Source organism: Salvia splendens, chromosome 10 (genome assembly GCF_004379255.2).
Source record: "Salvia splendens isolate huo1 chromosome 10, SspV2, whole genome shotgun sequence".
Lineage (NCBI taxonomy): Eukaryota > Viridiplantae > Streptophyta > Magnoliopsida > Lamiales > Lamiaceae > Salvia > Salvia splendens.
This window is the reverse complement of record NC_056041.1, coordinates 15,396,193-15,416,482: the sequence shown is the minus strand read 5'-3', so window position 1 is coordinate 15,416,482 and position 20,290 is coordinate 15,396,193. Positions and strand designations below refer to the sequence as shown.

Genomic DNA, 20,290 nt, shown 5'->3' with positions numbered 1-20,290 from the left:
ATTAAGGTTAGAATCAAATTATGATGAAAGTATTTTATATAAAAAAGTTAAACAAATTAGAGATACCTGACAATAAATTAAATCTATTAGAGATAAAATTAAAATTATAAAGTACTTCCTCTTATTTGTCTTATAGGTACGTGCCGAAAATATCTTCAATATATTAAGTATTGGACTACATATATGTTAGGGTGAATAAAATAAAATAAATGGTCATTTGATAAGCTCAATTAGATGGAGAATCAAAATAGGGTAAATAATTTTCTCAATTTTTTCTGCCATATGACACGTCAGATGTTTTTGCCTTTTTTCCAATGTAACGGAAAAGATACTGAATAAAAAAACATGTATTTTGCACTCCCCTATTCATCTTTCTTCTTCTCGCCGACTCGCCATTCATTTATCTTCTTTCCATTTGACAACCATTTCTCTCGGCTTCTTCTCCACTTGGCCGCCCAAGTCTTGTGCTCTCCTTCCTAATTCAATTCTCATTTTTAGAAAATCGGGCGGTGGGATTCGCTGGGTATTGGGGCGGAGACTGGTCGGAGGACGGCCATGTAATGGGGAATCTGGCTCAGGTGCCGGCCTGTCCCCATGTGTTCCGTCGCTGGAAAAATATAGTAGTACTTCTTTTTTTGTGAATATTTACTCCCTAAACAGTTCTTTCATTTGAGCAGACTCCTATTTATTTCAGGTTAATTGGGCTTTTGGCCCAACATAGTTACATTGGGCCTTCGTGTTAGGTCCAGTTGGGAAGCTGCCAGTTTACATAAACCCTAATTCAAAAACCCTAAGCCAAGCCTCATATTCACAACAGAAGCTTCATATTCACAACTGAAGCTCAAAAACTTACGACAGCAACAAAATGAGGCCTCCCAGGGGACGCGGTGGTGGAGGCTTTAGGGGTGGCCGAGACGGCGGCGGACGTGGCTTTCGAGGAGGAGGTGGAGGCCGTTTCGGAGGGGGCGGCGGCCGTTTTGGTCCTCGCGACGAAGGCCCTCCTTCTGAAGTCATTGGTCCGTCTCTCACTAGTTTTCAAATGAATGCTTGATTATGGTCGGATTTTTATTGTGATTTTGATGCGCAGAGGTTTCGACATTTGTTAATGCTTGTGAGGGCGATGCGGTGACGAAGCTTTCTCAGGAGAAAATACCCTACTTCAATGCCCCAATCTACCTTGAGAACAAGACGCAGATTGGCAAAGTCGATGAAATCTTCGGTCCCATCAATGAGTCTGTGAGTCTGATTACAAATGCAGTTACCTTTTCTTTGGATGTTAAATTAAATTGTTATACTGAAGAGCTGCTTTGTTGTTGTAGTTCTTTTCGATTAAGATGATGGAGGGCATTGTTGCGACGTCATATTCTTCCGGAGATAAATTCTACATTGATCCAGCTAAGCTTTTGCCACTCGCCAGATTTCTCCCCCAGCCTAAGTACGTTGTTTCCCCCCAATTTTACTCTGCCTTGCTATTCTTAATCAATACATATAATGGAGTAGTGTTTTTTGCTTGGAATTTGGAATGGTTTTGCCCACTGTTTTGAATATATCTTAACTGAAATGAAAATGAAGTCTTTCCATTTCATATATAGTGTTTAGGCTCATTATCATGAACATTAATGTTAGCTGCTGATACATGACACAGTCAAAGTCTTGTTCATTAGTTTGCATCACAGATATCTACTGTCTTAATATCTGAAAATTGTTGCAAGTAGAACTATTCTGATTTGATAATGTTAGCTGCTGATCCAGGACACAGTCAAAGTCTTGTTCATTAGTTTGCATCACAGATATCTACTGTCTTAATATCTGAAAATTGTTGCAAGTAGAACTATTCTGATTTGATAATGTTAGCAAAGTGTTTGTTAGATTGAGTTTTGTGTTGAATTTTTCTATTTCAGGGGACAAGGGCAATCTGCTAGAGGTGGACGTGGTGGAGGAAGAGGTGGTGGAAGAGGAGGAAGAGGTGGTGGAGGAGGATTCCGTGGAAGGGGTGCTCCTCGAGGTGGTAGAGGTGGTGGATTTAGGGGTGGTAGTCGCGGCGGCGGTAGTTTCAGGGGCAGAGGAAGATATTAGATGTCATGGCTCTTCATGCTTCCCCTATCAGTTAACAAGCATGTCATGGCTTATTGTTTGGTTATGGGGTGTAATCTTTGTGGAAAGGAATAGGGTGGTTTCATTAATATCCTGGTTTTGTACTCTAAGCGAATCTCTGCTTTATATTATAACTTGTGCTTTGATTCCCTCTTCCAATTCTGTTTTCTCATATTACAAGTGCACTTCTATGCAAAAGCTTTGGCTTATGAGAAGCTTGATATCCTAAGTTAATCTGAATGTATTTGATCCTTATTTGTTGGTGTGTTTTAAATTAAAAGTCTATTTATGCTTCTATGTTATTTGAATATCAAGTGTTGTATGCAGTAATTTGAATTTTGCTTGGAATGGACAGCATCGTCTATTCTATGTACTAACTACTTCTAAGTACAAATGTTTAGTAGATCATTGTCTACAACAAGGATGGTTTAATTTTAACAGTGATGAGACCTGTAACAAAACATAAGATTAACTCCAGATGATGTGCATATGCAATGCGCTTTCATTTCAACGACTTCGACCCAATTAGGACGCAAGTTTCGGCAACACAACTATTGATACCGGCATAAAGTCCATGCTCAAAGAGGGCCATCGCAATCTCTCAGGCCTCGACGAAGCCGTCATAAAAAACATCGACGTTTGCAAGCAGCTTGCCGTCATCACTCGTACCTCCCTCGGTCCCAATGGTATCTCTCTCTATTTCTTCACTAAATCACACATCCATTCGGTTACCACACTTCACAAATGTTCAGTGTTTGTCCCAAGTTTGCCGTCATCACTCGTACAACCTTTTTGTTGAAGGCCTGTATACAAGTTTGTCCCAAGAACCCTGCAAATTTCAATGTGGATAACGTAAGAGTTGCAAAGCTATTGGGTGGAGGTTTGAATAATTCTTTAGTAGTCAGAGGTTTGGTATTGAAAAGTGATGCTGTGGGAACTATTAAGAGAATGGAAAATGCCAAGGTATCCGCTTTATCTAGAAGTCTGCTTTGTTTAGACTTTTCTGGGTTTCATTGCATAGCCCACACACATTACAATGATCCATTGCAATCATTTGTTAGGTTGCTGTTTTTGTCGGGGGTGTTGATACAACTGCAACTGAAACTAAAGGAACTGTTCTTATTCACAGCGCTGACCAGGTATCCCTCTAGAACTAAGCCTTTCTCATCAAATTTCTGAGGAATTTGATCAACGTGTGCCCTTTTGTCATATAAAATGTTTTTGGTACATGTTGATCATGTGATATACCTTGAGTAGTTGCCTGCACTATGTATTGACCATGTGAGTGTGAAAGTGAAAACCAAGAGTCAGCTTATATAAGGTTTTGAATCAGTTGTTACTTGTTACTAACAATTTCTAGCCATTTCTCCCGATTGCATCTACTTTCATGGAACCAAACTCCAAGTCTTGTTGTATGCAGAACATGATTGTTTCTGTTCAAAGTTGACTAGTTGATGCACATTTATCACATGGCTATTTGCCTCACAGCTTGAGAGTTATGCAAAGACTGAAGAAGCCAAGGTTGAGGAGCTTATCAAAGCAGTTGCAGATTCAGGTGCAAAGGTCATTGTTAGTGGAGCAGCTGTTGGGGAAATGGCATTGCATTTTTGCGAGCGCTATAAGTAAAGCTTCAATCCTTCTCAGTAAACTGTTTTTTCTGGTCAACTGGTGCTTTGTCCACAATACACATTGTCATGAATAATCCTTAATCACTCCTTTTCTGGATTCTTGCCACGTGTAACTGAATATACATAACATGGTTTTGTAGGCTCATGGTGTTAAAGATCAGCTCTAAATTTGAACTTCGACGATTTTGCCGCACCACTGGTGCAGTTGCTCTTGTAAGCATTGCTGATTTAAGAGAATATTGTGCAGGCTTTTTTTGGTGGATCTAAGATTTTGTTTTTCTATATGGGCAGTTAAAGCTAAGTCAGCCAAATCCAGATGATCTTGGATATGTGGATTCTGTTTCAGTGGAGGAGATAGGCGGGGCAAGAGTATGTGAACTTTCTTGTGCCACTCTTACTTATCACCCTCGGTTCCCTTTACTTACTTTCCAATCCATACTGTCTGATAGGTTACTATTGTAAAAAATGAGCAAGGGGGGAATTCTATTTCCACTGTTGTGCTGCGAGGGAGCACTGATAGCATATTGGATGATCTTGAAAGAGCGGTTGATGACGGTGTGAATTCATACAAGGGGTGTGAATTCATACAAGGTACTTTTCATGCGAATATATGGGTTTTTCCAAATTGGTTGTCTTTTCTTTTATTCTGGCACCAAAGATTGGGAAAATTGTCGATTCCTTGTATTCTATATCCATTCGTATTTTGTTGATCAAAAGATCTCAGCGTGGTTTATATGCTGTTCTCCACCAGGCCATGTGCAGGGATAGTCGTACAGTACCTGGAGCAGCAGCTACTGAGATTGAATTAGCTAAAAGACTGAAAGAATTTTCTTTGAAAGAAACAGGGTATATGGCTATACCTATTAAATAAACAATTGCTTAATATCAAGTATCTTCATTGTACAAAACTAGAGCAGTAGTGGTTTTGTTTTAGAATGAGTTGTTTAACTTGAAGCCTTTCCCATCCAGGTTGGATCAGTATGCAATAGCAAAATTTGCTGAAAGTTTTGAAATGATACCAAAGACATTAGCTGAAAATGCTGGGCTCAATGCTATTGATATTATATCATCTTTGTATGCTGAGCATGCATCTGGTAACACCAAAGTGGGCATTGATTTGGAGGAAGGTGCCTGCAAGGATGTGTCTGCCTTGAAAATATGGGATCTCTACATCACCAAGTAAGCTGCTTTTCCTAGGAGCAAAGTAATGTTAACATTGTGGGTTTTGTCTTAACTTTACTTCTGTGACAACCCATATCAGAACAAATCGTTTAGTAATGCCAGTTTGTGAGACGTTGCTTTATGTACATCAGTGAAAACTGTAATTTTGGTCAAAGCATCCGTTCCCGCTCTTCAAACTTGTTATACAAACTTGAGGAAGAAATTAATTGTATCTTTGTGCAGATTCTTTGCTCTAAAATATGCTGCAGATGCTGCCTGCACTGTCCTGCGGGTGGATCAGGTAATACACCTTCTGTATGGTATACTTCTTTTGTGGGGTATCGACATGTTAAATGTTGAAATTAATTTTGTTCAGATCATTATGGCGAAACCAGCCGGTGGCCCAAGGCCGCCTGCACAAGGAGCAATGGATGAAGACTAAGTCGGCGGTGGCAATATATAGTCGTTAGATGTATGCTGGTATTGAGGACTGAAGCATTTTAGAAATGTTTTGTAATGCACTACCTCTTTTTTTGTTTATAATCCATTCCGTCAATATATTTTAGAAGCTGTGTAAAGATAATTAATTTTGTAATGATACTAGTAGTTACAGAGATCAGCTACAAACTTGTCAAATTATGTTCATTGCTAATAAGGTTGTTAATATTTACTAAAAATTCAAACCTTGATATGAGCAATCAATGATACTTCATTATAATTGTGTTATTTTCCTTCTAGTTAAAATCTAACTGGATGGTGGGAAGAAGTATTCGATGGAGGAGACGGAGGTGATGACGATATTTCCGAAGACATGATCATCGACAATAGACGTAGTACAATTCACAAATTTTAGGGGAGAAGTGTTGATGTGTACAACAAAAATAAACCAAACTGGAAATATTGAGCTAGGTCCGGACTCCAGGCTAATGTCTCCTATTTTAGATTTTGTTTTTAAAATTTAGTGGTGAAATTGTATACTCCTACTATTTTTTGAAATTTTTAGATTTAAGTAATTGTAATTTTATAACTTTAAATATATTCAATATTTTCACTTTTTAAAATAATACTACTAGTAATTGTTTTGCGGCTGAAATAAGACGGATGTTATTATTGTTGTGGCAGAAATAAAAATTGCGTGTCACCTAAAAATGATAAATATTGTTAGGCTTAATTAGCAGTTAAAGCCCGTTTAGTTTTGACTTGGGCTGTTTCTGTACACTCCGGCCACTAACGACTCCGGCCTCTCACTCTCACCGCAGAAATTAGAGAGAGAGAGAGAGAGATTTCATATGCAGGCATGCGGCTACACAGCGCTGTGGCCTACCTCCTTCGATGGTGGCGGTCGTCCCAAATTCAGTGTTCGATGGAGTCGCCGTCGTCCAATCACAGCTTCCGCCCGCCTCAACCACACTCACTACGACGTCCTCGGCCTTTTACCTAACGCTTCCTCCTCTGAAATCAAGAAGGCCTACCGTCTTCTCGCTCTCAAGGTTCCTCATCCAAATGCCTAATCTCATTTTCCAATACTAGCAATTACTGAATTCCACGCCTTCCCTTGCCCGATCAAAACCTAGCTGATCGCTCGATTTAGGCCTTTTTTTCAATCTTGCTTTACCTCCAAGGATTATATTCTCTTCTCTGTTGTTCGTTTCTACAATGTCAATACCTGTCTGCTTTTCCATTTTCATATCTAAATTGGACTTGAATTTGTGCTTTCGTAAGTGATGATAATATATGTACAATTACAATATGTATGTGCGATACGGCAAAAGATTCCCTGTTTTATGAGGCGTGATTGTTCACCAGGCAGTATAAATTGAAGCATGAAAGTAAGTTTGTCTACAAAATCTGAGTAGTACTTTGTTAATATGTTTGTATGTATTTGTATGTGCTTCTTTGGTGATTATGCAATAGCCTCAATCACAGCTGCTGCTTTTAAGTAGACTACTCATCTCAAAAAAAATTTATTTTCCCCCTTTTCGCTCAATCAGCTGGAATATACAGGAAGGGCATCTATGACTATGTTATCCCATAACCATTATCAAGAATGAGGTTGTACTATATAGGGCCAGCCTCTGACTCATCTTTTGCTCATGATTCATGACAATATATAGGGCCTGCCTCTGACGCTCATCTTTTGCTGATGGTTCATGACTGCAGTATCATCCTGATGTTAATAAGGAAGCCGGAGCTAATGAGGATTTCAAGAGCGTCAGACTTGCTTATGAAGTAAGATTTCGTATCAATATGCACTAGTATGAACTAGAAAGGGTCAATTAGACATGTATTCGTATAGTTGGCATTTGTTCTCTCCGAAAATAGTAGCTGCACTGAATTCCGATGTGTTTAATATAGGTACTGATCAATGAATCTACAAGAAGTGAATATGACAGAGCTCTCCGTTGTCAGCCTAGTAGCAGAAGGCCATTAGGGGATGAGTGGTCCGTCAGCCAAGAATACGAAGACGGGCTGAGACTGTACAGATGGCGTAAAATGCAGTGGGACAAGTATTGGGAGAAACATAAGATTGAGGAAGAGGAGGGCGATGAAGATGAGGACAGAGAATCCTTGTTTGAAGTTGTTCGATCAGCATTCCTGTGTGTGTTTCTGATGCAAACAGTGGGGGTGCGTCTATCTCTCACATTTAGTAGCTTTATGGCTCTGGTGGACCGAAATCTGGATGCGGGATATAAATTTGGGTATTTGATAGCATGGATGGTAGGTGGAAGGGGCGGGGTTTTGCTATCGATTTTCTTGTCATTTGCGAGTTGGGTGTGGGGGAAAAAGAGCAGCGGCGTAGTTGCTCTTGTAGTTGTTGCAATGTGGTTTGGTTCAAGGTGTGCTCCAATTCCACAAGGTGCTCTTCTCACTCTTCTCTACATGTCAATCAAGCTGCACATTGATCTAAACTAACCTGCCTAATTCTGCAATATCCTTTGCAACGGATATACACATTTTATATTCTTTTTTTTGTTTTGTGAATATGTAGTCCCTTAACAATTGTTATATTTATATATACTGCTACTATCTTTGTTACATTGTGAAAAATGAGTTTGGTGAATTGATTGACAAATATTTCCTTTTGTCGATTACAAGTCATTCCATGTTTTGAATAATTATTTTGGTTACTTTTCGATACCAACCCTTAAATTTAACATATAAAATTAAGCCCAATGCAATAAAACCTCCAACTCATATAATCATTGAAAAACCATTGCGAGGAAGACACTCTTGTTTATATTAGGTAAGTTAAATTGGCTTTAAAACAACTGAATTGAGCCTTCATGTTTAGTCCAATTATACCTAAACCCTAATTCCAAAAACCCTACACCATCTCCAACCATTACACTAAACTCAAACCTATTTTAGTGTAAATATCACACTAAAAATTGATTTTACTTCAATAATTTACGCTAAATTCAAACCAAAAATAATATTCTCCACTAACTACTTTTTATACTTTTCAGTTATATATCTCAATTACACACTAGCCCCATAGCAATTTGTCAATAACTTTAATTAAATTAAATTATATTAAATAAAATAATAAACTTATTAATTAATATGACTATATATAAATTTGATTATTTATTACATAAATATAATATGATTAAAAAACGTGTAATTTTAATTATTAATCTTTCTGTTTTTTTCGTATTTAGCTTATTAATATAACTTTTAAGTTTATTGTATCTTCTTAATCTTATTTTATTTAGGTCACGTATCTTTTTATGCATATTTTTATTTTGATTAGGTTGTGTCGTTATATTTTTATATTCTTAATCATATTTTAGATTTTTAGTCTTTGCTTTTGACTTAATTTTTTTTAAAAAAAACGTGTATAAAGAAATGGGCCAGCCCACTAATCAGTAATTAAATAACATTAATAGAATTATTTATCTGTTATCTTCTTCTCCAACCTGCCGTCTGTAAGTTTTTTCCATTCCTTCTTGCATTTTTATTTCTCTTCTTTCCCTTGCATTTTTATACTCCCTCGCTCTTACTCACAACAGAAGCTTCATATTTACAACTGAAGCTCAAAAACTTACGAAAGCAACAAAATGAGACCTCCCAGGGGACGCGGTGGTGGAGGCTTTAGGGGTGGCCGAGACGGCGGCGGACGTGGCTTTCGAGGAGGAGGTGGCGGCCGTTTTGGTCCTCGCGACGAAGGCCCTCCTTCTGAAGTCATTGGTCCGTGTCTCACTAGTTTTAAAATGAATGCTTGATTGTGGTCGGATTTTCATTGTGATTTTGATGCGCAGAGGTTTCGACATTCGTTAATGCTTGTGAGGGCGATGCCGTGACGAAGCTGTCTCAGGAGAAAATACCCTACTTCAATCTACCTCGAGAACAAGACGCAGATTGGCAAAGTCGATGAAATCTTCGGTCCTATCAATGAGTCTGTGAGTATTATTACAACTACAGTTACCGTTTCTTTGGATGTTAAATTAAATTGATATACTGAAGAGCTACTTTGTTGTTGTAGTTCTTTTCGATTAAGATGATGGAGTGCATTGTTGCGACGTCGTATTCTTCCGGAGATAAATTCTACATTGATCCAGCTAAGCTTTTGCCACTCGCCAGATTTCTCCTATGTTGTTTTCCCCCTTTTCTATTCTGTCTTTCTAATTTCAAGCTTCTCGTCTTTTTTCAAGCAATATATCCATTTGACCATTTTTATATTATTAATAAAATGTGAATGCCATTAGTTGTGATCTTCTTACCATTTAGAGTAAAAGTGAACCGGATTGCGGCCAGAGGTAGCAGTGTTTTACTTGTAATGATTTTGCCTAGAAATGAACTATTTTGGATTATATCTTAACTGAAGTGAAAATGAACTCTTTCTTTTTCATACTCCATATACTAGTGATTAGATGTTAGCTGCTGATAGCCACAGTCTAAGTTTTTTTTCATTAGTTTGCATTAAAAAAAACTGATGTGTCTTTGGCCTTGGTATCTTGAAAATGTTGCCATACTCTGATCTGATTATGTGAAAAAGTTTGGTAGATTGAGATCTGTGTTGAATTATTCTATTTCAGGGGACAAGGGCAATCTGCTAGAGGTGGACGTGGTGGAGGAAGAGGAGCATTCCGTGGTGGTGGTGCTCCCAGAGGTGGTGGATTTAGGGGTGGTAGTCGCGGCGGCGGTAGTTTCAGGGGCAGAGGAAGATATTAGAAGATGTCATGGCTCTTCATGCTTCCCCTATCAGTCAACAAGCTTGGCATGGCTTATTGTTTTGTTATGGGGTGTAATCTATGGAATAGGGTGGTTTCATTTATATCCTAGTTCTGTACCTCTTAAACGAATCTATCACAACTTGGGTTTTGTTTCCCTCTTCCGATTTTGCTTTCTCATATTACAAGTTGGCTAGAAATTATTTTGCTCTCAAATCAAGCTCTTCCATTAATAGGGTGGGCTTGTAAATTTTTATGACTGAAGCCCTAAAGCATTTAAAGCCCAAATTCTCATTCTCATTCTCAATTTTAAAAATCCAGATTCTCCTAGCTCCGCGAGTCGCGTTCCCGATCTTCTCACATCACGCTTGCCGTTGTTGCTAAGTCGCCTGATAATTGCTACTGCGGCAATGCCAATTCAACATGTAAGACTTTTGAAATGAGTACAATTTCAAGACATGGCGACTTGTCCAAAACAATTACTACTATTATCTAGTGTGTATAGAAATTACATGTAAAATTTAATAATATAATTATTAAATTTCAGCACCGGCTTCTTTAATTTCCTAGATTCGTCACTGATTTTGACCGTTAAATATGAACTAAAACATAAATACTCCGTTATTTAGGACCAGAAGCTACCACAATAAGATTTGGAAAAATATCTGGGGCATGTGTAAAAGAACAATTTTGAACTTATATTTAGAAAAATATCAAGTATTGCATACTTCGAATATTGCTTGGAGTGGACAGCACCTCCTATACTGAATACTCCACTTTCACAGTTTCACTAATAATATACCCAACCTTTTTCAACAGAAATGCTAAAACGTGGGACATGTTTAACTATCTTCTTATATTGTAATCTAGAGTAGTGATCTAGAAATACCACTACTAAAATGCATAACTAGAAAATACAAATTTAGTTATCTAGAGTAATGATCTAGTTATGCACTTAATATTAATTAGACAACTACTTATCATATCATAGTAAGTTGATGAAGCTCTCACCAAATAAGAAGTTTACATCCGCCACTAAAAAAGCCACCCTAGAAATATTAATTTTGTTGTCATACCAAGCCCTCAATTTTCATCAGAGACTTGACCCTTTCCTTCTTTCAAGTTTCAACCCACAAATACCCAAAAAATATGATCCACAATTCATCACAGATAAATTTAAACAAAAAATGGCAAAGCACATGGCTACGCCAGTTCACAGCTTTTTTCCATACCAATATTCTGTGTTGTTTCCAGTCATTTTGTAGAAAACAATTTCCAAAGTTTACACGACTACACATTTGTTATCACAATAATTAAGCTCAATCGTATATCTCAGCTTCCAACCTCTCCCCCTTCAAGATACACATTCAGCAAACAGTTCGACCATAACATATCGAAGCGATGTAGAGATTTTTCGACCATTTTTCCTGCAAATAGCAAAGAAAAGTCAGCAGAAAGATCAAGTCTCTCAATTCTCCAATCCAATCAATACAACACAAGTACCTTCACATGAGTACTTGGAAATGCAGATGTCCTGAGGGTCTCCTGGGTCTCATCCATTACTTTGCGTCTAGGAATACTCAGCGTAAAGGCCGCTTGATCAGCAGTTGCAGCCATGGAAGTAATTCTGTAACCATTTTCCCATCTGCGATGTATTCCTTCACTGGGATAGAGAAAGTCGAGCTCCACAACCTATGAAAAAGCCTTTCCATTGTCAGTTTTACTGTCTACACCATTTGAAGAATATGCATGACTCAACAATCAGCTTTTACCTGTTCAGAATATCCGGAGTTCCTAGACATCACAACACCCCAACGACTTCCAGCAGTAGTCATGGATGTGACATGGAAACCTTCTTTCCACTTTTTATTTATCCACTTGAAAGGAAAGGACTCGCTAACTTTATACGACTGCTGAGTATAAGGAGTTCCTGATTAAAGCGATAAGCAAAGCATCTCAGATACCATCTCACACTAGGACATTTCAGAAATAACCGACCAACACATTATGTAATATGTACGAGTGCGAAAAGGGGCATGCTCCAGCAAACCTTTAGACATGACAACCAGTGAACTTCCATTAGCTGCACCAGCTATAGAACTGATGTAATAATTTTGTTCCCATTGTTCCATTATCCAATCCTAACAAGAACAATCAGATATTTAGTGAAACTGGGGTCAAGTCTAGCCAGGAAAAGAAGAACAGTGGTAAAAACAATATATGTTCAATTACAAGTTTCAACAAACAACCTTATGAAGGAAGACAGCTGAAAGTTCATACACTTGTGCATTGAACCCAGTCCCAGCATCCATGATCAAGGCCCAAAGGTTTGTCGCTGAAGCCACACAGCTAATATATAAACCATCTTCATTGCCCTTCTCTACATGCTGACATAGCCTTGAATCTGCTACATTGTAGTGGTATCTACAAATACAACAAAGCAAGCTTAGCATTTGCAAGGAATAAACCGCACGTGAGGTGTTCTCTCACCGTCTCACGTTCTTAACTACAAAACCTGTATGCGGAATACTGTTTTAGACTACCAATTTTGAGTTGTACCACTGTCCAAAAACTTTAGCAAGTGAAAATGACAATGCCACTGAAATTTCTCATAGGTATTGCATTTATGTGTGGTAAATGGCAATGTTACTAAAATTCCTCGAAGCCTTGGGATTTGTGCAGCTTCTGCTATTTATAATTCAAGCATGAAAATATATACCTTTTCAGGAAGGCTTGAACTGAGCTACTTCTTATGTTAAGTGTCAAGTAAGCTGGATAGTTGAAAAAGATGGGAGGTATGGCTTCATAAGATGCATTCTAGTTAAAGTTATAAGAGGATAACAACTTAAATCATTTAAACCTATACTTTGAAGTCAGAAAGGGCATCCTGGTTGATATACGACCCACCCGAAGCTTGAGCATTGTAAGAAAAACTTCACTTTCCACAAAGTGCAAGAAAAGATTAAGTACAGCACCATCTCTTTTACGCTAGAACTTATTTCACAGTAAATGTTTTGCAAACAGTAAAATGGCTATATCCTAAACAGATATACATCAGAGACTCAGATAGTATTTGATAGAAAGTGAAATAGTAGTGTGTACAATGTGTCCACAATCACTCAAATTCAATATAGAGGCAACAGAGAAGTCAAACTTCAATAGTAACTCGAGTACAAGATATTATATTCTCAGTCACTGCCACCGGTACAATGTCAAAAAAATAGTTGAAACAAGGTTCGTTATTCAGTGTACTTGGGATCTCACAGTTTTTTCTACTAATATCAGTGTTGTCAAAATGGCGCTCGGGTCGCTCGGGTCGCCCGGGTCGAGACCGTCACCGCCCCAACATGGGTGGGTTGATCGAGGTACGGGGTCGCCGCCGGGTCGCCTGGGTCGAGATACAGGTAATTCCTAAACCTTTATTCTCTGAATCTTTTCCTTTTTAATGCTGATTTGTTTTTACTAAAATAAACATAAGTATAAAAGTAAAACTTACCTAAAAGTCTGCTGATTTTCTCAAATCTTTCACACTTTTGTTCTGATTTTCTCTAATCTCAGCACACGTTTTTTCTCCTCTGTTCCTCAGATCTCTCACACTTTTATTCTGATTTTCAAAAATCTCAGCACACGTTTTTTCTACGTTCTCCTTTGTTTCTCAATCTCAATTATCTATATATATGCATGAACCACATCAAGCTTTTCAAACCCTAAATTCATCCTCTTCATTCCTAAACAAATATACATAGCAACCCTTCATCTATTCATTCCTTTGTTTAATCAAGGTATTGTTCTAACTTTCATCTTCTTTTTGAATTTTGTGTGCAGATTTTAATTCTAATTCGGCCTCTACAAGCAGCTTGTACCACTTTATCTACCTATAGACTATATGTATTGAAACTGTATTTGATATATTGTAAACATTAGAGTAATATATTTATTTGATTTAATATTAAAAGGCAAAAAAATTAGCCTAGAATAGTGGGTCTCTCGACCCAGTCGACCCGCCGACCCGCGACCGGAATTTTCACATCATCGATCCGGTGCGACCCTCGACCCTAACTACACTGACTAATATATACAAAAACGATACAAGATACCTGCTCTCACTGTCCCAAATTAGATGACACGCTTTCTTTTTAGTTTTTCCCATAAAAGATGTCACATTTCCTTTTTTAGAAAAAGTTCTCTCTCACTTCAGTATATAAAAGTATAGTTTTTCTCTCCACTTAACAAACAAAACAACATCTCCTAAAATCATGTGCCATCACCCAAGTGTGACATCTATTATGGGACATAATAAATCAAAAATGCAACTTGGTCGTGCATACCAGAGCAATGAAATACTTAACAGTATGAACTCACCTCTGTTTCATCGGGCGACGTGCATTATACACCGAAATCCACTGAGTAGCGGGACTACCAAGTCGTATTTTCTTCTTCGGCTGCTCATCCTCCTCTAAGTTTAAGAGCAACCTTCCACGCTTTTGACCAACCTATGTATTGAAGATGAATCATTAGACTTCAAATCTGACATGACTGCACAAAGCTAATGCCAGTATTTGGTTTCTCTAATAACTTACCTTGAGAGCTCCATCAATTCTTATTGGTCTCAGCGACACGCAAGGGTCAATAAGAGTATCAAAAAGTGCTATCAGCTTCGAATAATTTGGTTCCTCATCGAACTTCATATTACTAACAGCCTCAAGGAACAGTTTGAACGGAGCAGGGCAAAAGCAGCACATTAACTCAGGAGAAGTGGACATTTTCTTCTTACAGACTAGAAAACTCTTGTTGTCGCCCTGACATTATCCCAACACAAGAATGGGGAATGATAAGTCAAGACTAAAAAGAATACGGTATCAAAACTTAATAAACCATTTTCATCAATTCACCTGATAACCTTGCCATGGTAACCTCCCTTTAATGAGAAATATTAGGGTGTATGCAAGTGACTCAAGATCATCCCTCCTACTCCCTGTACGACCCAGATGTGCATGAACACTTGCATACCTTATTGTGCCTCTGTTGATAGGGCAATAGACGTTATCACTTATCCGTCTCATAAGATAATGAGTATTCAAATGAGGGGCTTTTTAACGTAATAAGATGGTATGAGTTATTTTATTCCATCATAAAATGTTTAGCCACCAACAGTCCAAGACAACAAGATTTTTTGTTTTACTTTTTAAGATAGAGGAATCCGGAGATTCCGGACATAGTATAAGCTATGATGAAACAATCAAATGCTGCCAGCAAACATAGAATGGATTATAATAGAAGTACCCTAAACAAACTGAATTTGCCAAAAAAAAACGGCTACTTACATTGCAGTTAGGTAAGTTGTTGGTGAAAAAAGACCAAATGGTGGAAAAGGCTAAACTCTCTGGGCAAAAAATTTTGTTTGCAATCACCTTTTAAATATGGGCAGCAGAAACAGTCCAATCACCTTTTGTATCACATTGGCTGGTTATGTTACTTTTAGAATGTATAGATATAGATAGAGGCATCACTGAGGATAAGTTCCTGGGATTGAAAGGGTTCACTCTCAACAGGGGAATAATGTGAAAGCCGTTTCTCGCCAGATGTATTTGTAGGTGTAGCACTTCATAGTTCATCAAAGTTTGTCACCTTAATGATGTTCTTCATTAAAATTATCCAATCAATCCTATCATATTAGGTGTGCGATATTTGATCTTGATATATTGGACTAAGTCCCATGTCTCATTGCCATTCTTCATGAAATTAAGCCTCATACCATATGATGAGGTGTATATGGTCCAAACTCCAAACAAATGCACCTTCACAAACCTGAATATATCTGGCCTCTGGTCATATTCAACATGCTGACCAGATGATGCATCTTTCCACCTTGAAGCTGCATCAACAATGTTGTTAAAAAAGGAATTTACATAGGTTAAGTGAAATAGTAAAAGAAGAAGGGAACTGCAGAATTATGTGAAACATGTAAAAGAATGTGTTTGTGTGTGTGAGAGAGAGAGAGAGATGAGTTTTCAGCATTGCCTTTCAAAAAGGCCAATTGCTAATCTCTAATCCAAAGAGGTTACCAAAAGAGCTAGAGAAAAATAACATACCTAGACCAAGATCAATGAGATATAGCTTTTTCTCCTCAGCAGTCCCTGGCCGACCAAGTAAAAAGTTCTCTGGCTTCACATCTCCATGAACAAACCTAGTTAAGCATCAGAGAACAGTAAACAATCAATTGTGCATTGAAGTGACAAAGGTAAGTTGAAATCAAGTCTTATCATTAGCAACTTGAATAATAGCAAGTGGTGTATTACCCATGCATATGAAGCTTTTCAAGAATTGATATGGCCTCAACAGCAATGCAAGCGGCCATACCTGGAGACATCCTGTTTCAATCGATAATCATTAAAGAAAAGTAACAACTGTGTCGAAAAAAGAAGGGGGAGAGATAGAGCCTTACGACTGGCCTAAAGAATTCCAGACATCCCAAAGACTGGGTCCGAGCATGTCCATGACCTGAAAATATTTACTAATTGGAGTAACATGGAAAAAATTCTGAGTCAATATTCCAATTTCAAAACTTACCAGAATGTAAAAATCTCCTTGCCGGCCCTTGTAGTGGACCCATGGGATCCCATAACATCCATTCAGAGCACTTTGTTGAACAAAAACAAAAGTCAGTGAGTGAACATCTTAATGAAGATAACATCCTCCTAGAGTCAGGAGCAAACTTACTTGTACACCTGCCATTCATACGGAGGGCCATGACTGCAGCCCTTACTACTCCGATGTTCACACTTCAGCGCAACCTGCACAAAAGATAGCATGTCATATCAAATTAGGAAAGAGGCGGGAACTCAAGGATACCCATATGCCAATGGTGTGTGCCAGATGATACCTCAATAGCATCAGGCCCAGGTCCTTCAGTGCCTCCACTAACCCTTCTGCCGACATAAACTTGCCCAAATCCACCCTTACCTAATTTCCTTTCTGTCTTATACAGAGGCGAATTACCTACTTGTACCTACACCAACAACCTAGTCTGAGCAGTTGACATGTTGCCAACGGAAATATATAGAGATAGAAAATTTGAGAAACAAAAACAAACTTTTTATTTTTTTCTGTACACAAATAGAGAAGGAATGAATGCATGCAATATTGCAATCTCAGAAGTTAGAACCCGTCAATCAGGGAGCGTATTAGTTAAAAAAAATAAGATATTCAATGACATTTCAAAGAGGAAATTACCCTCTCAGGCACTGGAGTTGTACTTGCGTCTTCTTCAACTCCCATTATTTTATCCCGACTCCCACCAGCCATGATATTATCCTTATTTTGGGCACCCTCCAATCTCTTAACTGCAGCTTCGGGCGCTCCAAGGCCAACTGTTTGAGGAAGAACCCCCCCAGGTTGCTCTGGCTCTAAATCTACTAACCTAACCCCTCGGCCTCTACCAGCAGCAGTTGGCCTAGAGGGTGTTGCTGCAGAAGGCCCTCTTGCTACGGCAGTTGCATTGCCTCTCCCTCGTCCTCTCCTCCTGGTTCTAGCCTGAGCAGGTGCAAGAAGATTCTCGGCTTGGTTAGCAGTTTGAGGGTCAGGTTGGAGATCGCCAAGCCGTTTTGATCTCCGTGCTCCGCTACGCAATTCTGGCATCGTCACCCATGCAAAATCACCTCTGCTTCATTCCCCACCTTCTAAGCATAAGAGAAAATGCATTAATTTTGAAGTCATCAGAGCCAGCAGAGGACCAACAAGCTAAATAAATTTGCACAAAAGAAGCAATTGTATTTATACCCACGCTCGCAAGCACATAGTTTCCGAATGAAATGGCTGCATAAAATATGCTAGTTTGAGAAAAGTAAAGCTTAAGCACAAGCCTTTATGCTCTACATATTGTTCTCAAATCAATGTTTTTCCAAATACTGAAAAGCATCAGAGCAGTAATTTGTGGGCAATTTCACCCAAGCAAACAGATAAATAGAAAACCCTAAAACAGGGGGAAAACTCCAATAAAGTTATCAAATAACGTAAAAGATAATTTTTTGTTTGAGCACAGCCTAAAACACACAAGCACATAAAAAGTAGCAGAATAAGTAGATGAAAAAACAAATAAACATCGAACAATCCAACCAATAAGCAAAATTGAAAATATAGACATTGAAAATCCGAGACCGGAAACAAGAAGAGCAGAGTAATCGTTTTTTCTATGTGGAGCTGAAATGAATCCGATCAAGCGATCAAAGAAGAGATCTTCAGTGGAAATTATACCTAAAATGGAGATGGAAAACTGGATGCAAATGGGAAGAAGAAGGGGGTATATTAAGAATTTGGATAGGGTTGTATTTGCGGCAATCTTCTTCGTTGCTCCTCGAACAAAAATAAAATAAAATAAAAATGAAAAACGGAAAAGAAAACATCCACTGCCTCTGCCTGCCTGCCTGCCCTGCCCTGCCCTTCGCTGTCTTTCTTTATTGTCTTTACATTTTATTATTTTTCAAATTAATGCCTTTGTTATGTTCTAAATTATGGAGTAATCAAATTACAATCGCCATTTTTGTAAAGTAGTGTTGTAAATTTGGGAAAATAAATTTTTTTTAAGAGGTGTTGTAAATTTAGGAAAATATAACATGGAAAAAATCTCTCTTAATCGTTTTTTTTTGTTTTTCGGGAGTGTATGATGTTACATTGTCTATGTGAGCTACTATACGCATAATATATTACTTCAATATAATCAGATTTTATTAGTGATGTACGTACTTAATGATTGATGTAGATTAGGCCGGGAAGGATAATTGGCTTAAATATTGCATTAATTAAAATTATTGGAATGTGAGTCTTTTTCTGTTGGGATGTTAACGAGATGTTGTAATAGCCGAGTATTTTAATGTTTTCCCTTAAGAGCATCAACAATGGCGCCCCGAGCCCGTCCCGGCGAAATTCCGACCGGCATGCCGGAATTCCGCGGCGGACGTCCGCCGTTGTGCATGGTATGCACGGATACGGAATTCAGCCAAGGACACCGCAGTTCCGCGGCGTTACGCGGAATTCTGTCGCGACGGGCGTGCAAACGTCCGCCATTGCGTTGACTCCCACGGACATCCGCGCGGAATTCCCGTTTATTGCATTAATTTTTTTAAAAAATTCTATATATACGGCTCGTTGAACTGCATTTCATTCGCACCACTTGTTTTAACTATTGGAGTTGTCGTCGTTGATGTAGTTTTTAATTATTGAAATGTTTTTTTTTAATTTGGTGAAATGCACTTTTTTATTTAATGGATTTTTTCCCTGTTTGTGTCGAAATTTTAATTCCGGAAATTATTTAATTTGTGAATTTGTGGTTTTTTTAATCGGGGGAAGTCCTTCGGGATGTCCGTCACTGTGCAGTGGGAAGTCCTTATGACGCGGCAGTGCAGTAGGAAGTCCGTATGACGTGGCAGGAGGTGTTTTTGAGAATTCTGCGCCACTATTGATGCTCTAAGCTTAAAAATGGACATGAGATATGAAATGTTATTGGTGGTGTATGTAAATATATACATGTGACTATCATTTAGCCTTTTTGGAGCATTGATTATCGAAATGTCATCAAGTTCGATGCGACTAGTGAGTGTTGGATGCATCTACATACTAAAAGAAAGTAATTTTAGATCCGGTAATGATGCATCAATCAATAAGCACTAGTTGGTAGAGGGATTCTATTACTCGACTTGCAAATTCCAGTTAGTTAGTTGTTAACATGTTATATATCTTGTTGTAGTTTTCTTTTGGTTTGGTAGTTTTTCTTTTAGTTATAATAGTGATAATCTATCCATGTACGCCGTTGTTTTCATGTGTATTTCTAAATATGACAATACGAATTAATGTACTGTTTAATTGGAACTAATTCCACTAAAGTTGCAACTAAAGTAACAGTGCCAACAACGTCATAGGATCTTCATTTGTTGTCGCTAACACTTTGATGCTGGCACAAGAAATAGCTTATGCCGGACAACCCGATAAATACATTGGTTTGCCTTTCAAACGATGATAACCAAAAATGTTGTTCTACCTAACTACATTAGTTGTTATCGACTGAGGATTTGAATAGATTCAACGATAAAACTTTCTAATTTTGTTGGGTCTATATTGAATAAATTAATCAATTTTTATTACGCGCTACAATTAAATTTATACAACTAAAATGCATTAATTATGTGCATATAATCAAGCATATGCATAAATTTATAGAGATCCACTATTAATATAAAT

At 38.0% G+C, this 20,290-nt stretch overlaps 4 protein-coding genes and 1 pseudogene across 5 annotated transcripts; 4 read left to right on the top strand and 1 right to left on the bottom strand.

The window, feature by feature from the left end:
• The first annotated feature begins 730 nt into the window (after nt 1-730).
• On the top strand, nt 731-2,349 carry LOC121750322 (putative H/ACA ribonucleoprotein complex subunit 1-like protein 1). Its single transcript, XM_042144839.1, has 4 exons — nt 731-1,016; nt 1,088-1,236; nt 1,320-1,435; nt 1,902-2,349. The coding sequence occupies exons 1-4, from the start codon at nt 866-868 to the stop codon at nt 2,074-2,076; spliced, it is 591 nt and encodes a 196-aa protein (XP_042000773.1). The 5' UTR covers nt 731-865; the 3' UTR covers nt 2,077-2,349.
• A 489-nt stretch (nt 2,350-2,838) lies between these two features.
• LOC121752679 (T-complex protein 1 subunit theta-like) lies at nt 2,839-5,396 on the top strand. The gene is made up of 10 exons (XM_042147786.1): nt 2,839-3,057; nt 3,156-3,233; nt 3,583-3,716; nt 3,863-3,935; nt 4,014-4,091; nt 4,172-4,294; nt 4,474-4,568; nt 4,692-4,901; nt 5,127-5,184; nt 5,260-5,396. Exons 1-10 carry the CDS (start codon nt 2,839-2,841, stop codon nt 5,323-5,325), a joined length of 1,134 nt encoding a protein of 377 aa, XP_042003720.1. The 3' UTR covers nt 5,326-5,396.
• A 637-nt stretch (nt 5,397-6,033) lies between these two features.
• LOC121752012 lies at nt 6,034-7,975 on the top strand. Its single transcript, XM_042146878.1, has 3 exons — nt 6,034-6,373; nt 7,044-7,112; nt 7,239-7,975. The coding sequence occupies exons 1-3, from the start codon at nt 6,173-6,175 to the stop codon at nt 7,794-7,796; spliced, it is 828 nt and encodes a 275-aa protein (XP_042002812.1). The 5' UTR covers nt 6,034-6,172; the 3' UTR covers nt 7,797-7,975.
• A 952-nt stretch (nt 7,976-8,927) lies between these two features.
• On the top strand, nt 8,928-10,377 carry LOC121752013 (annotated as a pseudogene).
• Nucleotides 10,378-11,207: 830 nt separating this feature from the next.
• Nucleotides 11,208-18,498, bottom strand: LOC121752010 (casein kinase 1-like protein HD16). Of its 2 annotated transcripts, none has more exons than XM_042146875.1 (17): nt 18,311-18,498; nt 17,291-17,736; nt 16,941-17,066; nt 16,778-16,851; nt 16,628-16,697; nt 16,503-16,558; nt 16,357-16,428; nt 16,150-16,244; nt 15,866-15,932; nt 14,950-15,079; nt 14,638-14,856; nt 14,420-14,550; nt 12,307-12,481; nt 12,108-12,198; nt 11,830-11,987; nt 11,561-11,749; nt 11,208-11,484 (listed from the first exon to the last, which is right to left on the bottom strand). In XM_042146875.1, the coding sequence occupies exons 2-17, from the start codon at nt 17,693-17,695 to the stop codon at nt 11,425-11,427; spliced, it is 2,118 nt and encodes a 705-aa protein (XP_042002809.1). In that variant the 5' UTR covers nt 17,696-17,736; nt 18,311-18,498; the 3' UTR covers nt 11,208-11,424. The 2 variants fall into 2 exon arrangements, with proteins under 2 accessions (XP_042002809.1, XP_042002808.1); XM_042146874.1 differs by having other exon boundaries at nt 17,291-17,733.
• Between the last annotated feature and the right edge of the window lie 1,792 nt (nt 18,499-20,290).

What these genes read in the sequence shown, in the direction of transcription:
- LOC121750322 (XM_042144839.1), top strand. Translation starts at nt 866, where the DNA reads ATGAGGCCTCCCAGGGGACGCGGTGGTGGAGGCTTTAGGGGTGGCCGA. An exon ending in CCCTCCTTCTGAAGTCATTG is followed by an intron (nt 1,017 to 1,087) that starts GTCCGTCTCTCA and finishes TTTGATGCGCAG; the next exon opens with AGGTTTCGACATTTGTTAAT. An exon ending in TCGGTCCCATCAATGAGTCT is followed by an intron (nt 1,237 to 1,319) that starts GTGAGTCTGATT and finishes TTGTTGTTGTAG; the next exon opens with TTCTTTTCGATTAAGATGAT.
- LOC121752679 (XM_042147786.1), top strand. Translation starts at nt 2,839, where the DNA reads ATGTTCAGTGTTTGTCCCAAGTTTGCCGTCATCACTCGTACAACCTTT. An exon ending in AGAGAATGGAAAATGCCAAG is followed by an intron (nt 3,058 to 3,155) that starts GTATCCGCTTTA and finishes ATCATTTGTTAG; the next exon opens with GTTGCTGTTTTTGTCGGGGG. An exon ending in AGGAGATAGGCGGGGCAAGA is followed by an intron (nt 4,092 to 4,171) that starts GTATGTGAACTT and finishes ACTGTCTGATAG; the next exon opens with GTTACTATTGTAAAAAATGA.
- LOC121752012 (XM_042146878.1), top strand. Translation starts at nt 6,173, where the DNA reads ATGCAGGCATGCGGCTACACAGCGCTGTGGCCTACCTCCTTCGATGGT. An exon ending in ACCGTCTTCTCGCTCTCAAG is followed by an intron (nt 6,374 to 7,043) that starts GTTCCTCATCCA and finishes TCATGACTGCAG; the next exon opens with TATCATCCTGATGTTAATAA. An exon ending in GCGTCAGACTTGCTTATGAA is followed by an intron (nt 7,113 to 7,238) that starts GTAAGATTTCGT and finishes TGTTTAATATAG; the next exon opens with GTACTGATCAATGAATCTAC.
- LOC121752010 (XM_042146875.1), bottom strand. Translation starts at nt 17,695, where the DNA reads ATGCCAGAATTGCGTAGCGGAGCACGGAGATCAAAACGGCTTGGCGAT. An exon ending in AAGGAGATTTTTACATTCTG is followed by an intron (nt 16,559 to 16,627) that starts GTAAGTTTTGAA and finishes AAATATTTTCAG; the next exon opens with GTCATGGACATGCTCGGACC. An exon ending in GAAAAGCTTCATATGCATGG is followed by an intron (nt 16,245 to 16,356) that starts GTAATACACCAC and finishes ATGCTTAACTAG; the next exon opens with GTTTGTTCATGGAGATGTGA.